At 43.4% G+C, this 17,157-nt stretch overlaps 1 protein-coding gene across 3 annotated transcripts in view; it reads left to right on the top strand.

The window, feature by feature from the left end:
* Positions 1-17,157, top strand: part of ACLY (ATP citrate lyase) — a 32,531-nt gene that overhangs the window by 14,464 nt on the left and 910 nt on the right. For 2 of the 3 annotated variants that reach the window (XM_064524765.1, XM_064524764.1), the window contains exons 8-28: positions 1,430-1,548; positions 2,044-2,180; positions 2,636-2,697; positions 3,588-3,705; positions 3,861-4,015; positions 4,941-5,031; positions 6,473-6,502; positions 8,263-8,404; positions 10,318-10,486; positions 11,042-11,146; positions 11,407-11,603; positions 11,776-11,857; positions 12,293-12,403; positions 12,961-13,088; positions 13,279-13,372; positions 13,655-13,809; positions 14,569-14,719; positions 15,320-15,463; positions 15,947-16,060; positions 16,595-16,677; positions 16,942-17,018. In XM_064524765.1, coding sequence (XP_064380835.1) covers positions 1,430-1,548; positions 2,044-2,180; positions 2,636-2,697; positions 3,588-3,705; positions 3,861-4,015; positions 4,941-5,031; positions 6,473-6,502; positions 8,263-8,404; positions 10,318-10,486; positions 11,042-11,146; positions 11,407-11,603; positions 11,776-11,857; positions 12,293-12,403; positions 12,961-13,088; positions 13,279-13,372; positions 13,655-13,809; positions 14,569-14,719; positions 15,320-15,463; positions 15,947-16,060; positions 16,595-16,677; positions 16,942-17,018 — 2,464 coding nt within the window. The remainder of the gene's footprint in view (positions 1-1,429; positions 1,549-2,043; positions 2,181-2,635; positions 2,698-3,587; positions 3,706-3,860; positions 4,016-4,940; positions 5,032-6,472; positions 6,503-8,262; positions 8,405-10,317; positions 10,487-11,041; positions 11,147-11,406; positions 11,604-11,775; positions 11,858-12,292; positions 12,404-12,960; positions 13,089-13,278; positions 13,373-13,654; positions 13,810-14,568; positions 14,720-15,319; positions 15,464-15,946; positions 16,061-16,594; positions 16,678-16,941; positions 17,019-17,157) is intronic. The other variant, XM_064524766.1, reaches the window with a different exon arrangement.

Genomic DNA, 17,157 nt, shown 5'->3' with positions numbered 1-17,157 from the left:
AATCCAAATAATATACTCTTGACAATCAAACTTTGAAGAAAAAAGTTAAGATGTTAATCCACCTGTTGTCCTGGAAAGTGAAGAACAAGAGGAGGCCTAAAGGCAAGCTTTATTTGTTTTAAAGTTCAGAAATGCCCATTCCTTCTCAGAATTGCCTAGGCTTGTAGTGCTAGTCACATAGACACTGCTTCGTGCATAGGCTCCCAGCAGCTTCAGACTGTTGGAAGCAAAGCTCTTTCCTTAATTGTGCTGGTACTTACTTCAGGTGACTGTTCCGCTGTCTCCAGAACGTTTCTTGTCCTTCTGATTTTTTCATTTCGGTAATTATAATTATGCTTAAATTGGGGAAGGTTTCTGTAACATGGCCAGGAAATCCATTTAGCTATTTCTCTCCATGTAGCTTGCTGGATGCCAACACTTAACTCAATTTGCTCTTTAATGGATTAGTTCAGTTTTAGTCTCTCTGAATCATCCCTGCACAAGTCACTGTGAAGGTTGTTATGTCAGTGTCTTCACTGAGAATTTTAATGAACTCCCAATGAAGTGCTTCAGCAGGCAAGCACACTGTGGGACAGGAACACCATGGTGAGCCAAATGACAGCTCTTTGTGACTACATTCCTGGCTACAGCACAGCCAGAGAGTGTAGCCTTGGGTGGGTTGATTTTAAATTTCCTCTGGTCTCAGGCTGCAGACAAGGTCAGAACAAGACTTTTCAGTTTGGAGACATTTGATTTGGGGGAGGGAGACAACTTTTTCTTGTGACTCTGGTATGTGGAGCCATGAAAGCTGGGAGCTTCCAAGAGCTGCTGAGCAGTGGTGGAAAAGACCATTATTCTCTTACTTCAGAGTCTGATAAAATGGAAAGGGCAGTGCAGTGCAGCTTAATAAAATGTAACCAGTAGCCAGCTGCATTTCCAGAATCTTTCATGTGCAAACAGGAAAACTCTGCTTCTGGATCTGCCACCTACAAATTAAGTAATTTCAATTTCAAATTCATTTATAGTAATCACTTGTAACTTCACCTGGGACAAGCCAGCGGAACAGTGGGAAACATGCCTTGTAAAGACAGCAAGTATTCTTTGGAGGGTATGATCAGAATTTGAGTGTATGCTCAGGTTGATTTTCCCCTTTGAGTTTGTTCCAGAGGTAATGCTGCAAGCTGTCTCTATCCAGTCTGATTTCAGTGTTCTGTCTTGGAGAACATGTAACACAAATCATTCCTGGACCCTGAGAGATGGAGTTGGGTCTCCTTCCCTTATGAAAACTGCATTTGTAACTCCAGTTGCAATCAAGGGGAGATGTGGGAGCCCTACTCCTCTGAAACTTCGGCCCAGCATCCCTAAACCTCCACTTCCAAAAAGAGGATGCAGTAATTAGTCAAAGAAAGATGGAAGGAATTTTAAATACTATGTTCTGCTCTGTCCACAGGAAGCCTACATTGCTGATCTGGATGCAAAGAGTGGAGCCAGCCTGAAACTTACTATTCTCAATCCCAAAGGCAGGATCTGGACCATGGTGGCTGGTGGTGGTGCCTCTGTTGTTTACAGGTACCAGAAACAAGGTTTCCAAAGGGGGTGGTGGATTTACCGTGCTGAAAGAAAATAATTGATGCAGCCTCTGAAAGGAAGACTCGCCCAAAGCACCTTTCCCATGTCATGACTGCTTGGGACCTATTCGTAATGAGGATGCCAGGCAGATTCCAAGACATGGAATATAGTGTCCCTTAGTGATGATGATTTACTTCTGGGTGGTTGAAATATAGTGAGATTATTTTTTTTTTGACTTAAAAAGAAACAAGACCGGTGAGAGCTGTTTATGGTAGTGCAGTTGCTCTAGCAGCCACTGAGTTTCCATCACATCTAGGAAGTATAACAGGATTAATCACAACTGGCACCCAGAGGAGAGCAGTCATCAACTCAGAACACACCATGACCTCTCTGTTATTGTACCTCTTTCCTAGGAATTTGGAATGCTTTATTAAGGCCTTTACAGTTGCTTGAAAATTATAAGTAATCTCTTAAATGACTTTTCTTTTCTTACAGTGACACCATTTGTGACCTGGGGGGTGTGAATGAACTGGCTAACTATGGTGAATACTCAGGAGCCCCAAGTGAGCAACAAACTTACGACTATGCTAAGACTATTCTCTCCCTCATGACACGGGAGAAACACCCTGAAGGTAAGAGAGACGCTGGAACTTGGACTGTAACAATTGTAATCAACTGATCAGGAAGGGTGTATGGCTCGAAGTCATTCATCTGTGAAGGTGCATTTAGGGGAAAAACTGGACAAATCTGGGCTGTGACTATGTTTAGACCTGCCTGGAAGAGCTTTCTAATGCGTTGCTTCCTTCTGGGTGCAATAGCAATGGGTTTGTGTCAGCTCCTGCTTCAGGGACAGGACTTGTATTCTTTGCTACATGGAAAAATACAAATGTGGATCAAGAGATTCTTATCAGAAAACTTTTTGCTTGGTACAAAACTCTTATCCAGGCTTTGCTAAATACACTCTTTGCAAAACTGTTGGTTAGTCTGAACTACAGCACTATTTCACTTTCTCTGTCCTAAACTGCTCCATGATCTAAAAGTTAGTCTGTTCCTAAAACAGGTTATTTATTTAGTGTTTCTTTCTCAGGTAAAATCCTAATCATTGGAGGCAGCATTGCTAACTTCACCAATGTGGCAGCCACTTTTAAAGTAAGTCACTATTCAGTATCAGCAAGTGCCCACAGCATGCTGGCTGCAACTTTAAGCCATTCTCCACAGCTCAGTCCATTTTCCTTGCCCTGCAGAGAGACGTGCTTGTCTTCTCAGATTGTCTTGAGCACAGACTGGAGTGTGTGCTAGGGACAGAGATGGTTGAACATATTTACTGCATTGTGTAAGTGGTACTATTTCCAAAGGCTTCTGGGCCTCCCACAGCAGTACAGGCTTGTCTTCAGGCACTAGGTTTGATGCTTCACCTCACACTTGGGTCAGCTGTGATGCTGTGTTTTAATACTGCACATCAGAGTGTGTCAGAGCCTGGTTCGAAACCTGTATTTGCTTGCTGCCCAGTATAGGACAACAGGGACGAGAAAAACACCCCTTGCAGCACTGTTCAGGCTAAATGCATTTTCATTAGAAAATGCTGACTTGTGGGAACATATTAGAATGATAGCAAAGAGATGGCACTTTCCTGTAATGCAATGTTAGAAGGAAGAAGTTAAGTCCCTCCTTTGTCCATGCTGGACAAAGGTATGAATCTCGCATTGGTTCTGCTGACAGCTCTCCTAGGGTCTTCCTCATTTTAAAGAAATGCAGATGCTGAACACTTATTTCAAGTGTAAATTGTCAAATTCCTCCTCTTTGAAAATGAGACTTCTTTTTCTGAGTTGGAAAAATGACTTTCTACTAGTTTATGGCTTGAAGTCAAGCTGCTGTATAGCTGTCCCTCTATGGCCAGTTACAAGGATTCTCAGTGCCCAACAAACAGTGCTGTGCTGATGCTGACAGCACATCTTTCCTAGGAGGTTTTTGAGGCAATGGGGAGGAGAGGGTAAATGTTGGGCCTCCCAACTCACCTGCCCTATATATTCCCTTCTTAGGGCATTGTGAGAGCAATTAAAGACTATCAAGGCCCTCTGAAGGAGCATGAGGTGAGGATCTTTGTGCGAAGGGGAGGCCCAAACTACCAGGAAGGACTGCGCGTCATGGGAGAAGTGGGTAAGAACCATCCAGTTCCTTAACTTTTGTTCTCTTATCTTGTTTCTCCTACCTGCTTTCTGATGTGCCTTTTCAAGGTTTAATAGTTTGCCTCAGCAGAAGCTCATCTTGTTGCTTTTTTCCCAAACCTGACTGTTTTTTGTATGCATACACAGGGAAGACCACGGGGATCCCCATCCATGTCTTTGGCACGGAGACTCACATGACTGCTATTGTGGGCATGGCACTGGGCCATCGGCCCATCCCTAATCAGCCACCCGCCGCAGCTCACACTGCCAACTTCCTCCTCAATGCCAGCGGCAGCCCTTCGGTGAGTTCTCCTGCCCCCCTCTGTGAAAGGGAACATATATGACGGACCTTCTGAAGGAGGCTCCCCCTTTCTGAGCAGGTCAGGCTGCGAGCGATAACTTCCAAAGCTTGCTGCCGACTTTTTTTTCTTTTTTCTTTTTTTTTTCCTCTCCCCATGTCCAGGCAGTTCCAGAAATTGTTCTGGCTGCTATCGATTGTAAGGCCTTGCAGCAGTGTTTGAAAGCTGCCACTGTATGAAGGAAATTCCCACCTGGAAATATCCCGTTAGCAACCACCACATGTTTAGCATTTGTGGAACAAATTCGCATCTGAGGTCACTGTGTGCAGGCCCTTGTCCTTCTCTTTCCAAAATGGCAATCTGTTGATTCTCATTCAGTTTCTGAAATGGCAGATGCTGGAAGGCAGGTTTTCATTAAGACCCTAAACACAGGAACATTACTGGGAAAGACAACAGTGATACTTTGTGGTTGCTGCTTGGTTAAATCTCATTATCTCACTGATGTAGTTTTATTTCAGATTTGATAGTGAGTTGCACTTTTCTATAGGAGAGATGCCTTTAGGTATGACAGGACACATCCTGGCCACTGTCATATTTGTACAGTCCAAATCACTAGGACAGCTAAAGTGACTCTCCCTGCATGGCTCACCAGAGGGCACTCCTCATTTGTCCACCTCATTTATGCAGAAAATGTGACACCTCAAAAGCAAGAAATGAGAATGTGACTCTCAAAGCTGCTGGGTGCATCATCGTTTACTTTTCTCTCTCATGACTGAAATGTTTGTATCGCAAAGCTAATTTTCTTTGGTTCTCTTCGGAGAATAGTATAGTCAAAGTGGCCATCTCCCCACGTACACTCCAAAAAAGGCTTCCCAGTCTCCATTTCTGCCACACTGTCCCTTACTGACTAGGCTTCTAAATCTTTCAGACTCCAGCACCAAGCAGAACAGCTTCCTTCTCTGAGTCCAAAGCAGATGATATTGCTCCAGCCAAGAAGGCAAAGCCAACAGCACCCCTTGGTAAGTCCAGCACTGTGAGTTGTCGCTAGCAGTTCTCTTCTGCTGCAAGTTGTCAAAAGAGCATGACCTAGTGCGTTCTGCTCAAATGGAAAATAGGGACTTAACTAATGCCTTTTCCGGTTAGAAAGAGAAACAATTTTGTGGTACCTGTCTATTGTTTGTTTTGTTTTTTGAATTTAGTTAGTGCTTTTAGAATGTTGCCACCCGGTATGCTATTAGCTTAAACAAGGTGAGTCAGAGATGCCTTGGTCTGGGATGTTCTTTTCAAGGGAACAGCGTAATTTGAGAATTCCAGCTTTCCCGTCTCTCCTCATGTGAGGCCAGTGGAAAACAGGCTAGAGTCTCTGGGCTGTGGTTGCTGAACTGGGGCCTGCTTTCTATTTAAATATTTGGGAGGTGTTTCTATGGGATGCTGTTGGAACTGTGTAGGTATTCACAAACTCCTTCCTGGTATATGCATCTTCCTGGATGAACCTTCTACAAACAGTGCTGAAAACCATGTCAGTTCAGAAGGAGTCATGACCTACTCCTCAAACGCCTAGGATCTGAGGTTACTACGGTTTTTTCGTACTTAAGTTTCTAGGAAGCGTCTCTGGCATGGTGGTTTGCAAGAGCTTTGGCAGCCTTTTGGTTGTATTTTTGGAAGCCTTATTGGGTAAGAGCATGTTTATAGGAAAGGAAAACAATTGCAAAATTGGGCAGGGAGAAAATGTGATACTGTCCTGCTCCTCCCTTAAAAGTGAGGAGATATCAATCTTGTTTGCAACGGTGTGACGTGACGGCAGCAGGATTCAGATCTGTTTCTGGTGAAACAGATCACAAAAATCATATTGCTGTCATAATAACTGTGCGCAGAATTTTGCACGAATGGTGCTTTAAAAATAGGTTGACAAATTTGAGCCCCATGGAGCTTACAGTGCAGGGAGCTGTCAGCTGGGCTTGAAATGTGTTTTTCTTGGGAGAAATAAAATACTTTTGGATGGCAATATGCAAAGCTTGATGTCCAGACCTTTGGAGAGGAAGTACAATGGAGAATGCCCCAGTCTCTTTTCTGTACAAGCCAATTTTGCTGGTATTCCCCAGCTGCATTTATTGGTATCATTTTATAAAGAAACTGCACAGTTGAGGGTGGGTTTCAGAACTGCTTGGCAGCATTGGCATAGTGTCTGTCTCATAACATAGAGCTGAGACATTAAAAAAAAAAAAAAAAAAGCTTACTGTTGTAACCTTTCCTCTGTACTTGGGGAAGAAAAAAGCACTTGATTTGGAGTCTCCTGCTTTTCAGATGTGTTGCTTTAAACAAAAGCAAACACCAAAAGCCCTGAGTGCTGTGGGGAGGAGGGAAAAAAATAGCACCCAGTCACCAGGTGCCCTGGTGGGCTGCTGGGTGACGGGAGTCAACTGTGTCATATTGTTGCATGAGTGATTCTCTCTTTAACAGATTCAATCCCAGCTTCAAGACCTGGTCCAGGTAGGACACGTGTGACTAGCTGAATGTGTCTGGCCTTGCTGGCAGCTGACTTTTTTAATTTTTTGTTTTTGTTGCTGTTTTCTCTCTCCAAAAGTTTGCAGTGTTGTCTGGTCCTTCCCTTCCCTCCTGCCCAGCATATGTAGTCAGCACCATACAAACTCCTTAGCTGGTTTTGAAGTGCAGATTGCATACTCCTTTGCATAAAGAGATTCATTATTTCTGGGGGAGGGAGGGACAGGTCTCAAACAAACTCTCCCCCCAGTAACCATTAGGGAAAAAATAGGCCTCAGCACATCGTGAAAAGCTTTGTTCTCTTGGATGTTTTCAGAAATGAAGGCATCACTATTTCTAATAACTGGCCTTTTGTTTTAAAGGGAAGCAAAATAACACAGGCACCATGCTTATGAGCCTTGAAGGGCATAGAAAAGTCACTGAATGAACCAAATGTTCTTGTTGCCATATCAGTTTAGCAAACCATTAAACTTGTGCTCAGTGAAGTTATGGGGACTTAGTGTATGTTCTTGAGCTCTGCGCTGGATAAGAATGAACTGCTGAATCAGGGTCAAAGTGAAGTTTCAAGCCATTTTCCCCATTGTGCTTTGAAATAAAGGAAGAGGGGCACAGCAGACTCTCAGATTCTTCCTTGTATGGTCTTAGGCAAATATCATCACCTTTCTGAGCCTGCATTTTCCTGTTCTTATGAATATGAATGTTACTACCTCGCAAGTACCTGCAAAAAAAAATTAAAGGCTTTTTTGGTGTAGGCAAGCTTCCTAAATACAAGCTGTGTAGCAGTTCATCCAGACTGTGAATGTGCAAGGTTGGAGAAAACAGTGACTGATTTATTGTTACAGGCAGAAAAACAGTATCTTGTTGAATCCTTAATGTTGTCTACCTGTGACTCAAAGCCAGAAAGAAATTAGCTGTAGACTGAATTGTGCTCAGCCGTTGGATCAGCTCAGATTAAGAAATCAGCTCAGACTTCTTAAGAGTCTTAAAACAACCTCTGCGGGGAGTCAAAGGGAGGAAGTCAACATCTTGCTGTGACAAATGATGTAAATGTACTTCAAGCAAATAGTCCATCTTCACTAGCTGAACTGTTGCCTTTCCTGTGACTCTGTCCCCCAAAGCCAAGTTTTGGGTCACATTAATTCTTGGGACAATCAGTTACTTGTTAAATTCTCAAAATCAAAAAGAACTGGAGGGGGAAAAATGAGTAATGTAGAGGTTCTTTGCTTTGCCCCCCCACTTCCTGCTTTTTGTTCTTATTTCGTATCATCCTACTGTGACCCCTTGACACATGTAGCAGGCAAGTCTTGTGTGGTCCTCTCAGATTGTAGGCCATGTATTAAAAAAAAAAAAAATCCCTTCTTTTCAGCTTTGCAGAATAAATCCAGCTGAGGGGGAATATGACTGACCTATCTGAGGAGAGGAAGAGACGTTTTTTTTTTTTTTTTTGCATCTCATCTCTCTTCTCCTACACCATGGGCACTTTCCCATTTTGTGAAACCCAAAACCTGGCTATTGTGTTCAGAATCCTGGGAAGCGGGATGCTGCTTCATCTGCAGTTTCTTCCTTAATTTGGATAGTGTGGCTACTACTTCCTGCAGCTGAGCTGTTGGGTTTAGTTTGGAGGGAGGGGAATATGCTTATTTGGGAGACTTTCAGCAGACACTTGGCAAATGCGCAGTACTGCAGGTTTTGTCTTGCACAGATGTACATTTTGGGTGTGTGTGTTTTGTTTTTCCCTTTCTGGGCAGGCAAAGCTACAACCCTGTTCAGCCGTCACACCAAAGCTATTATTTGGGGGATGCAGACACGGGCTGTGCAAGGAATGCTGGACTTTGATTATATTTGCTCCCGGGATGAACCTTCAGTAGCTGCCATGGTTTATCCATTCACGTAAGTATCCTTTGTTGACTACGCCATTGTTCTGGCTGCCTTCTCTCTCAAATCCCTCTGTTAGTTTCCTCTCTTCCAATTGCTGTTATTCTTTAGCATAGCTCTGCCCTAGTCTACATCTCTGCTTTTACACCTTGTCCTTGCTCCCTTCTACCATCAAACTGGCTTTGCAGACTGCTGCTTTTGTTTCCTTCAGCCATTGATTAGAAGATGCTCTGTTAAATTACATTGCTGAAACAGAGCTGTTTCAAGTCCCATTTCATCCTGTTTCCAAGAGGGTCTGAGCTCTGTTCCCTCACACAACAGGTGAGGAAGGCATTACTAGCTGGGCTTTCTTACAGTAGCCCATTGGCTTAACAGAGGCAGTAAGGCTATGTCAGGTCTCTTCCACTTACCTAGTATTTACTGCGTACTTGTCTGAGGCATATTGCTTCGTGCCTACAGCAGCTAGAGTTTTCCCCTCCAAATCTTAGCCAGAATTAGAGCACCTCTACTGATCAGATTGAGGGTAGTCTGCCTGACATATAGCCAAACAGAATTAAAAAATTCCTTTCCCCCCCGACACACATTTGTACTGTCCTATAGCGGCAGCAGTTTCTTACAGAGGGCAGAAGTGTGCAGATCCTTCAGTCTGATGCAGAGTTCTCTCGTGCTGTTTGCCTTGCTTAACCTTAGTCTCCATAGATAGATAATATGGTGGGGGTGGGGAGAGAGACTATTAACTTAAGTATTTCAAATTGCCATCAGTCAGAATCTCCAGGACATCGCTCTTGCGAAGGTACCCGCGTCAGCTCTCCTGTTACTGTACTGAGCTACTCTGAGAGTGTGGGGGGTCTTCCTACTGAACAGGACGGGCAGAGAAGGAAAGGAGCGGCTGCCTGGCCTGCTGCTGAGACAGCTAGGCAGGAGCCCGTACAAGGCGAGGAGGCTTATTTAATTCCTGTGGTATTTATGGAGATCCAGGATAACTGATGATTAATCAACTTCTGTCATGCAGAGAATTCTTCCCCTCAGTTGTCCATTAAGCACCTTGTGCTGTTAGTCTGCAGCTCTGATGATAATTGCAGCTCTGTAATCCTTCCCAGCAAGTGCATGCTCCCAGGTACTAAAACTGAATGCAGGCACAGCTACATCTATTGATGAGTGGCAACCCCTTGCAGCGTGGCAGCTGTTTAATGAGGAAAAGGCCATAGGGATAAAAAGTTTAGGCTGGGAATGAACAATATTGTATCTGCTTGACCTTTTGGAGGAAGCCAGACTGGAAAACCATGAAATCCACTGTTACATTTGTGACAGAATGAGAACACAGCCAGTATCTCTAGGCTCTTAAATGACTGAACAGTACTGATGCAATGAAGCTCCAGTTGGAGAGTCTGTCACATATGAAAGATAGCTTACAGTGGAACTTCTCCAGGTGCATCCCCTTCAGTGTGCTGGGGGGCGGAATCGCATTGTAGCAGAATTGGAGAGTTGGCTGGCCCTCACATTACTGTTCTGGCTGTTCACCACAGATACTGGTTTCCTGTTCCTCCAGCCCAGTATTTGTTCCAGTCCAGTAATGCAGCTTTGCATGCATCTCATTCATTACTCTTTCTGTGCCTCATTCTGTCTTCCAGCTTGGAGTAGAATTAAGGCTCTGGTAACTTCACAGTGGGAGAGCTTATTCATCTTGCTGGATGCCTCTGTCCCCATTAGCCCGTCTCCTTCCATATGCTGCTCTGTTCTATACTCTGAAGAACTTCTGCTGTTAGTATGGTCCCTTCCCATGTATGCTCACTTGATAGTGAGTGTCTTGCAGTCAGTCTTGGTGTCTGAGAACCGGGGTTTGTAAATTCCTCTATCTGCATGCATTGTATCCCCTTGTCTTTACAGCAGCCTTAAGAATCGTGGCTTTCTCATCTTCTCTTTCACAGTGGTGATCACAGGCAGAAGTTCTATTGGGGCCACAAAGAAATCCTGATCCCAGTCTACAAGAACATGTCTGATGCTATGAGGAAGCACCCTGAGGTGGATGTTCTAATTAACTTTGCCTCTCTGCGGTCTGCTTACGACAGCACTATTGAAACCATGAACTATCCACAGGTGAGTGTGGAATCAAAAAGCAGCTCAGGAGAAGAAGGAAGCTCTTGCCCCAGTTGTCAAGGAGACCAGTGTTTCTTAAACCATGATGGCATTAGCAAATTGCATTGGGGGTCTACCAGCTTAGCAGATGCATATCGCAATTCTAACTCCTTGTAGATTCTACGGAAGATACTGGAGTTGTATAGCAAACTCTCTAATGCTGGACTCGCAATATTATTTGGATAAACTTTTAAGACTTGTGTAAAGGGAGCTCAGTTCCTCTGTACCTGTTAAGAAGGATTTCTTTGGACTGGTCAAAATACAGTGCTGCTCCCTAGAATGTACAAGGGAAAGAAATATCCTTGAACAATACAGAGACTGCTGTGAAGACCATAGTAGCACGTGGATCCGTGCACTGGGCCCTTCTGTATGATACTGCACAGCATAACCTCCCTGTGGCTTGACGAGAGGCAGAAACATGATCATGCTGTGTGAGCAACTGTTTGACCTCTTTGTTCTGCAGTTCGTTAGGGTGGCAATGCTCAGGTACTGAAGACTTTCTTTATCTCGATGCAGATCCGCACCATTGCCATTATTGCTGAGGGCATTCCAGAGGCGCTGACACGCAAGCTGATCAAGACAGCTGATAAGAAAGGAGTCACGATCATTGGGCCTGCAACTGTAAGAACTGACAACCTCTTTTTCTCCTCTTGCCCACCTGTTTTAATCTTCAGATCAGCTTTCTCTGAAGGATAAAGTATATCCTACAATCCATTTTGTCTTTATACAGCTTCAAACTGGAAAAAAGTGTGCACTTTAGGTCATTGTTACTGTCCTAATATTTGTCTAAATATTGACTGGAAAAGACTACTTTACAGAAATGTACATAGTTCCCATATATGTTTTAAAGGGCTTTGTATCCTTCTCTAAATTTTTTGTAGGTTGGTGGGATCAAACCAGGTTGCTTTAAAATAGGCAACACAGGAGGCATGCTGGATAATATCTTAGCATCAAAACTCTACCGTCCGGGCAGTGTGGCTTATGTCTCACGCTCTGGAGGAATGTCCAATGAGCTCAACAACATCATTTCTCGAACTACAGATGGGGTCTATGAAGGAGTGGCCATTGGAGGAGACAGGTAGGATTCGGTATCTTCAAAGACACCACTTTTTAAGTCAGTCAGCAGAAGAAATTTCCTGAATTGTTAGTGATTTGGAGGGGAAAGGGCAAGTTGGCTGTTAACATTTCTACCTTCAGAAACATTTGGGGAACAAATCTAACTCCTGCCATTTTCCCTGTATTCTACCCAGATACCCTGGTTCAACTTTTATGGATCATGTCTTACGCTATGAGGATACTCCAGGAGTGAAAATGATTGTAGTGCTTGGAGAGGTGAGTGAAACCAGATCACACATATCTGAGAAATCCTCAAGTGTGTTGCATAGGAGTTTTTCCTGGAGTTCCCCTGCCCCCATAAGTCACTTGGGAGCATCTGACCTAGCTACAAGAATGCCAAATAGCCGCCACTCATCTGTAGCTGTTATTCATACTGTTTTTGAATATGTGAATTTTTATTTCATGCTTCTTTAATCAAAAGAAATTGAACCTATCTAACACAAGCAGGCATAGTCTCCCTTATTAAAAAAAAAAAAAAAAAATATTGAGTAAGGAGGCTGTGATTTTTGTGTTTCCAGACTGCAGCCACTGCCCAATGGAAAAGGGGGAAGGGGGGGAAAATCCAAGCAATGCTTCTGCATGCGTCTCAGAGCTGGTTTCTGTAAAAGTACAAAGCTTTGAACCAAGTCGGCTCTCTTTTTATGTCTGCAGATTGGAGGCACAGAAGAGTATAAGATCTCCAGGGGTATTAAAGAAGGCCGTATCACCAAGCCAGTGGTGTGCTGGTGTATTGGTACCTGTGCCACCATGTTCTCTTCAGAGGTAGGTGCATAAATGGGTGTGACTGCATAAAATAAGTAAATACATCTGAGGCAGGAGAAAAAAATCCTGTTCTTTCTACTCCCCTAAACCTTCCAGGGTTGTCAATAGCACTCTAAGATGCAGAACTTTAGAAAAAAAAATTGTAAAAGCTTTCTATGCTTCTGTAGTTTGTCACTGGAGACTTCCAAAGTATTCTGCATGCATGTAAAAGGAGTCCAGAGATCCCAGTGAATGCAACAGATTCTAGTAGGTGGGGATTCAGAAGTAGGAATGAAGAAGATACTGACTTCATGTAAAGTAACTCTGGAGAATGAGATGAAGGCAGAATGTCAGGGGAAGAGCCTGGAATGATTCCAGATCAGCAAACGCTCTGCATATTGCAGCACTGACCACAGCTACAACCAAGAGTTCTGTGTCCTCCCAAATAAGGAGCCAGATATGCAATCACTTGTATTGCTGTCACAGTTTGCTAGTCAGATCTGTATTCTGGTTTCCTCCTCTGCAGTTAAAAAAAAAAACTTGCATTCCCTCCTGCTATCACTTCTTTTGTTTTATAGGTGCAGTTTGGCCATGCAGGAGCTTGTGCCAACCAGGCTTCTGAAACTGCTGTTGCAAAGAATCAGGCCTTGAAGGAAGCTGGTGTGTTTGTTCCCCGGAGTTTTGATGAGCTGGGAGAGGTCATTCAGTAAGTCACGTTAGCAGGCCACTCTGAGCAGGCGATCAGAACTGTTAGGGCACTGACTCTAAGCTGATATGGGAATGTATTCTTACTTTAGAAAAGCTACTTCTATTCATTCCGAGTGTTTTACGTTGTAGATTAAGACCACCTCACTTGTATTCTCGAGAGGACTTAAATTAATAAATTCTCTCCCTAGGTCTGTCTATCAGGATCTTGTTGCCAGAAGAGTGATTGAACCAGCTGAGGAAGTGCCTCCTCCAACTGTGCCAATGGATTATTCCTGGGCAAGGGTGAGCTATGCTATTTTACCTGACTTTTTGGTTCCTTGGAAACCAGATAGGATGTTTGCTGTGACTGTAGATGCTTATGGTGATAATGATGTTATCTGTAGAATTATATCTTATGCTTTGTAGTTTCGTCTGAACTTACTGGCTACCTCTGTACCAGGCTGTGGAGGCTGCCCTGAGGGCTAGTTTAATGCTTTCCTGCTTGGTCACTCTGTACTTGCCTCCCAGTGTCCCTTGCTCTTAGGGGTGGATTGTTAAAATCCCATCTTTATGCTGCAATTTCAGGAGCTGGGTCTGATCCGCAAGCCAGCTTCCTTCATGACCAGCATCTGTGATGAGAGAGGTCAGGAACTGATTTATGCTGGGATGCCCATCACTGAGGTCTTCAAAGAAGAAATGGGAATTGGAGGGGTTCTGGGACTGCTCTGGTTTCAAAAGAGGTAAGGCAGCTTTTGTGAAAGCTCCCAAATTCTTTGGCCTGACGCTTTGCTTGTTTTAATAGACATCTAAGCACAAAAGTAACTCCAGGATTTTTTCATGAATATAAATTCATTGGAAGCGCCATCCCTATATCCTCTCCCTTTGAGACCACGTCAGCATTTCAAGGCTTCTCACAGTGTAGTTTAGCTTTGGGATGAAGATTTTCCACAGGTGTTGTGACGCATTGAGGAAAACTCCGTTCTAGTCCTGTTTCCCACCCTTTGACTACTTGCTTGTTATAGCTGTCGTATTTCAGCCCTGGACAGATTGGGCAGTTCTGTGCATATTTGCTAACCAGCCTACAGGGAACCTTCTGAGTAGCAAAACTTCTTTCTGCCTTCATCTGGGCTGATCACGCGTTCATGAGAGGCACTTTTGACGCGAGCTGAAATCTGTAGCTCAACAGGACAGCATGAACAGTACTGCAACCCCATCTTCCTCATTGTTCCCCCTGAGGGGAGCCTCAGAGCTTATTGATCAGCCAGCTGAATACGTGCAAACTCAGCTTTGGAGCTAGATAGTGCCTGTGAATGCTAGATCTCTCTGAGAAGGCAAATAAATAATGGGATGCAGCGATGGGTATTGTGACCCTACTTTTTCTGTGCTACTTTTTTCACACATATGCCTAAAACAGAAGTTACTGTCCAGTATAACATGGATGTGCCAGGTTATTCTCTGTTTTCTTTATAATAAATGACTTCAGTCTCTCTCTTGGTCAGGTTACCAAAGTATGCGTGTCAGTTTATCGAGATGTGTTTGATGGTAACAGCAGATCATGGGCCTGCTGTATCTGGAGCCCACAATACTATTGTCTGCGCAAGAGCAGGAAAAGATCTTGTCTCAAGTCTCACTTCAGGCCTTCTTACTATTGTGAGTACTTAATATCCAGGAGATTCAGTTTAATTCCTTATTACTCAGTCTAGGTTTTACTACTAGTAAGTCAGGATTTGAAATGACAACAGAGCCATGGACTTAGACTGTGTCCTGCTCACTCTCTCTTTGAATTTCTGCCAAATTCAACACTAATAGCTAGGCAAGTAGCTTGATCATAGTGAGAAGTTACTGGGGAAAAACTTACAGTTGAGCTTCTCTGCTCTAGGTTTAAAATCTATTCCAATTTTCTAATAAGCGGGACTTTTCTGGCATCTCATGTTTGAATCTACAAATGTTTTGCAAAAGCTAAGTCACTGTCAAAACTATCCCTGCATGGTTGCTTAGTCTTTTCCAAGACTGACAAGTAAAATTAGAATAAAATGGGCATTAGATTGCCTTTCCCCCCTCTGTTTTTAGTGGAGACTTCCTGGCTACTTGTTGACACTGGTGGTCAGTTATAAACAGGTGCCTGCCTAACTTTAGCTTCACGATTGCCACATTAATAGACGAGGAGGATGTGGACGATCAATCTTGTGTTTGTTTTGTAAATTAACTGTAGAGTCCTTTGCTAAAGCTTCCTTTGTGTGTTGGACCCAGGGTGACCGGTTTGGTGGAGCTCTGGATGCTGCAGCTAAAATGTTCAGCAAAGCCTTTGACAGTGGCATTATCCCTATGGAGTTTGTGAATAAAATGAAGAAGGAAGGGAAACTGATCATGGGCATCGGACACAGGGTCAAATCGGTAAGAAATCCGTATTCCTGGTACAAATGGGAGGAGTTATTTTTAATTGGGGGGGGGCAGGAAAGCTAGCACCTTTCAAAAGCAGCTTTTGGCTGAATTCTCAGAACTCAAATCCTAGATCCATAAATAATAAAGCTTATGGCAAGTAGCTGAGTAAAAGGCAACATCAGTGGCTGGGAGTAGCTTGGCACAAGCCTTTGCTTCTTGAAGACAAACTTTTGTAAACAAGTCTCATCTCTAATTCAGTGTTTTGTATACTCCCTCCACATGGCTTTGAGAGCTTAAAGAAAAATCATGGAATCACAGAAGATGTAACTTAGAAATTAAGCACTCAATACACTGTCTCAGCCTGTGTGTACTCACTGTGATATTGCCTCTACCTCCATAAAAGGGCTAGCCTTAATTTGCTGAATACAGTAGAACATGTCCCTTTTTATTTGCCAGAGCAGCAAGATGCACATGTAACGTGTTCTTAACTTGCAGATAAATAATCCAGACATGAGAGTTCAGATTCTCAAAGACTACGTGAAGCAGCATTTCCCTGCCACCCCACTGTTGGACTATGCACTTGAAGTAGAAAAAATTACAACTTCCAAGGTGAAATGTGCTAGTATTCATCTTGTTTCGAGTACTCTTTCTTTTTGAGGAAGGAATGACCAGGGTTTAATACTGTATTTTTAATTGAAAAGATTAAAATTATTACTGAGGTTTTTATTTTTCTAATGGAGGCTTTTGGGACGAGGACAACTTCAGTTTGTGGTAAGGCTGAAGATATTTCCTGGACACAAGGATAAGGCTGAACTGACCAAAAACCATAACCTGTCCTGTCCACAGCGTATCTGGGATTGCCCTATTCTTTAAGCTGGAAGCGTGGCTAGGACACATGATGGGTTGTGGCAGATATTCTCTGCAGTTCGAACTAGATGCAGTCCCACTGTTTGGGGCTGTTTTTTCCATCTCTGAGCTTAAGCATGGCTCTTGCTCAAGTTGCCCTGTATCAGTAGGCTTGTGTGTCCACAATTATGTGCAGCCTTCAAATTGCCCTTGAACTTTAGAAGATGAAAGCTATCGGATAAAGATGTTAACAATGGCAAATCATGTTCATTTGGGGTGTGTTTCTGTTTCCTTCAGAAACCAAATCTTATCCTGAATGTAGATGGCTTTATTGGAGTTGCCTTTGTTGATGTACTCAGGAATTGTGGCTCTTTCACACGGTAAGTTTGTATTGGGCTGTTTCTCTCTCAGGTCATGGTACTATCAAAATGATGGGAGTCCTACTGCCAGCTCATGTGGGGCCAGGATTTCAGAAGGACACTGTGAAGGAAATGTAGCCTGGATTCTTGGCAGGGAGGAAGCTTTTGCATGAATTCAGTGTTGCTACTGGCACTAGAGCTGATTCATAGCCTTTTTTTTTTAGATTCGTTCCTTAAATGAACCACTACCAGGAAGCATTCAATTTCTTTTCTTTTCTTTTGTAGGGAAGAAGCAGATGAATATATTGATATAGGAGCTCTTAATGGCATCTTCGTACTAGGCAGGAGTATGGGATTCATTGGTAAGTTTCCCATTTTTCCTCCCCCTTTCATCCTACTATGAAATACCCTGTCACCACGAACGCAAGACAGATATGAACCTCTGGGGTTTTACAACGATCGTTGTAGGAGTCCGGAAATCAAAGTTATTTCAAGGCAAAA

This window comes from Dromaius novaehollandiae, chromosome 22, assembly GCF_036370855.1.
Source record: "Dromaius novaehollandiae isolate bDroNov1 chromosome 22, bDroNov1.hap1, whole genome shotgun sequence".
Lineage (NCBI taxonomy): Eukaryota > Metazoa > Chordata > Aves > Casuariiformes > Dromaiidae > Dromaius > Dromaius novaehollandiae.
The sequence above is the reverse complement of the archived record's forward strand: the minus strand, read 5'-3'. Positions and strand labels throughout refer to the sequence as shown.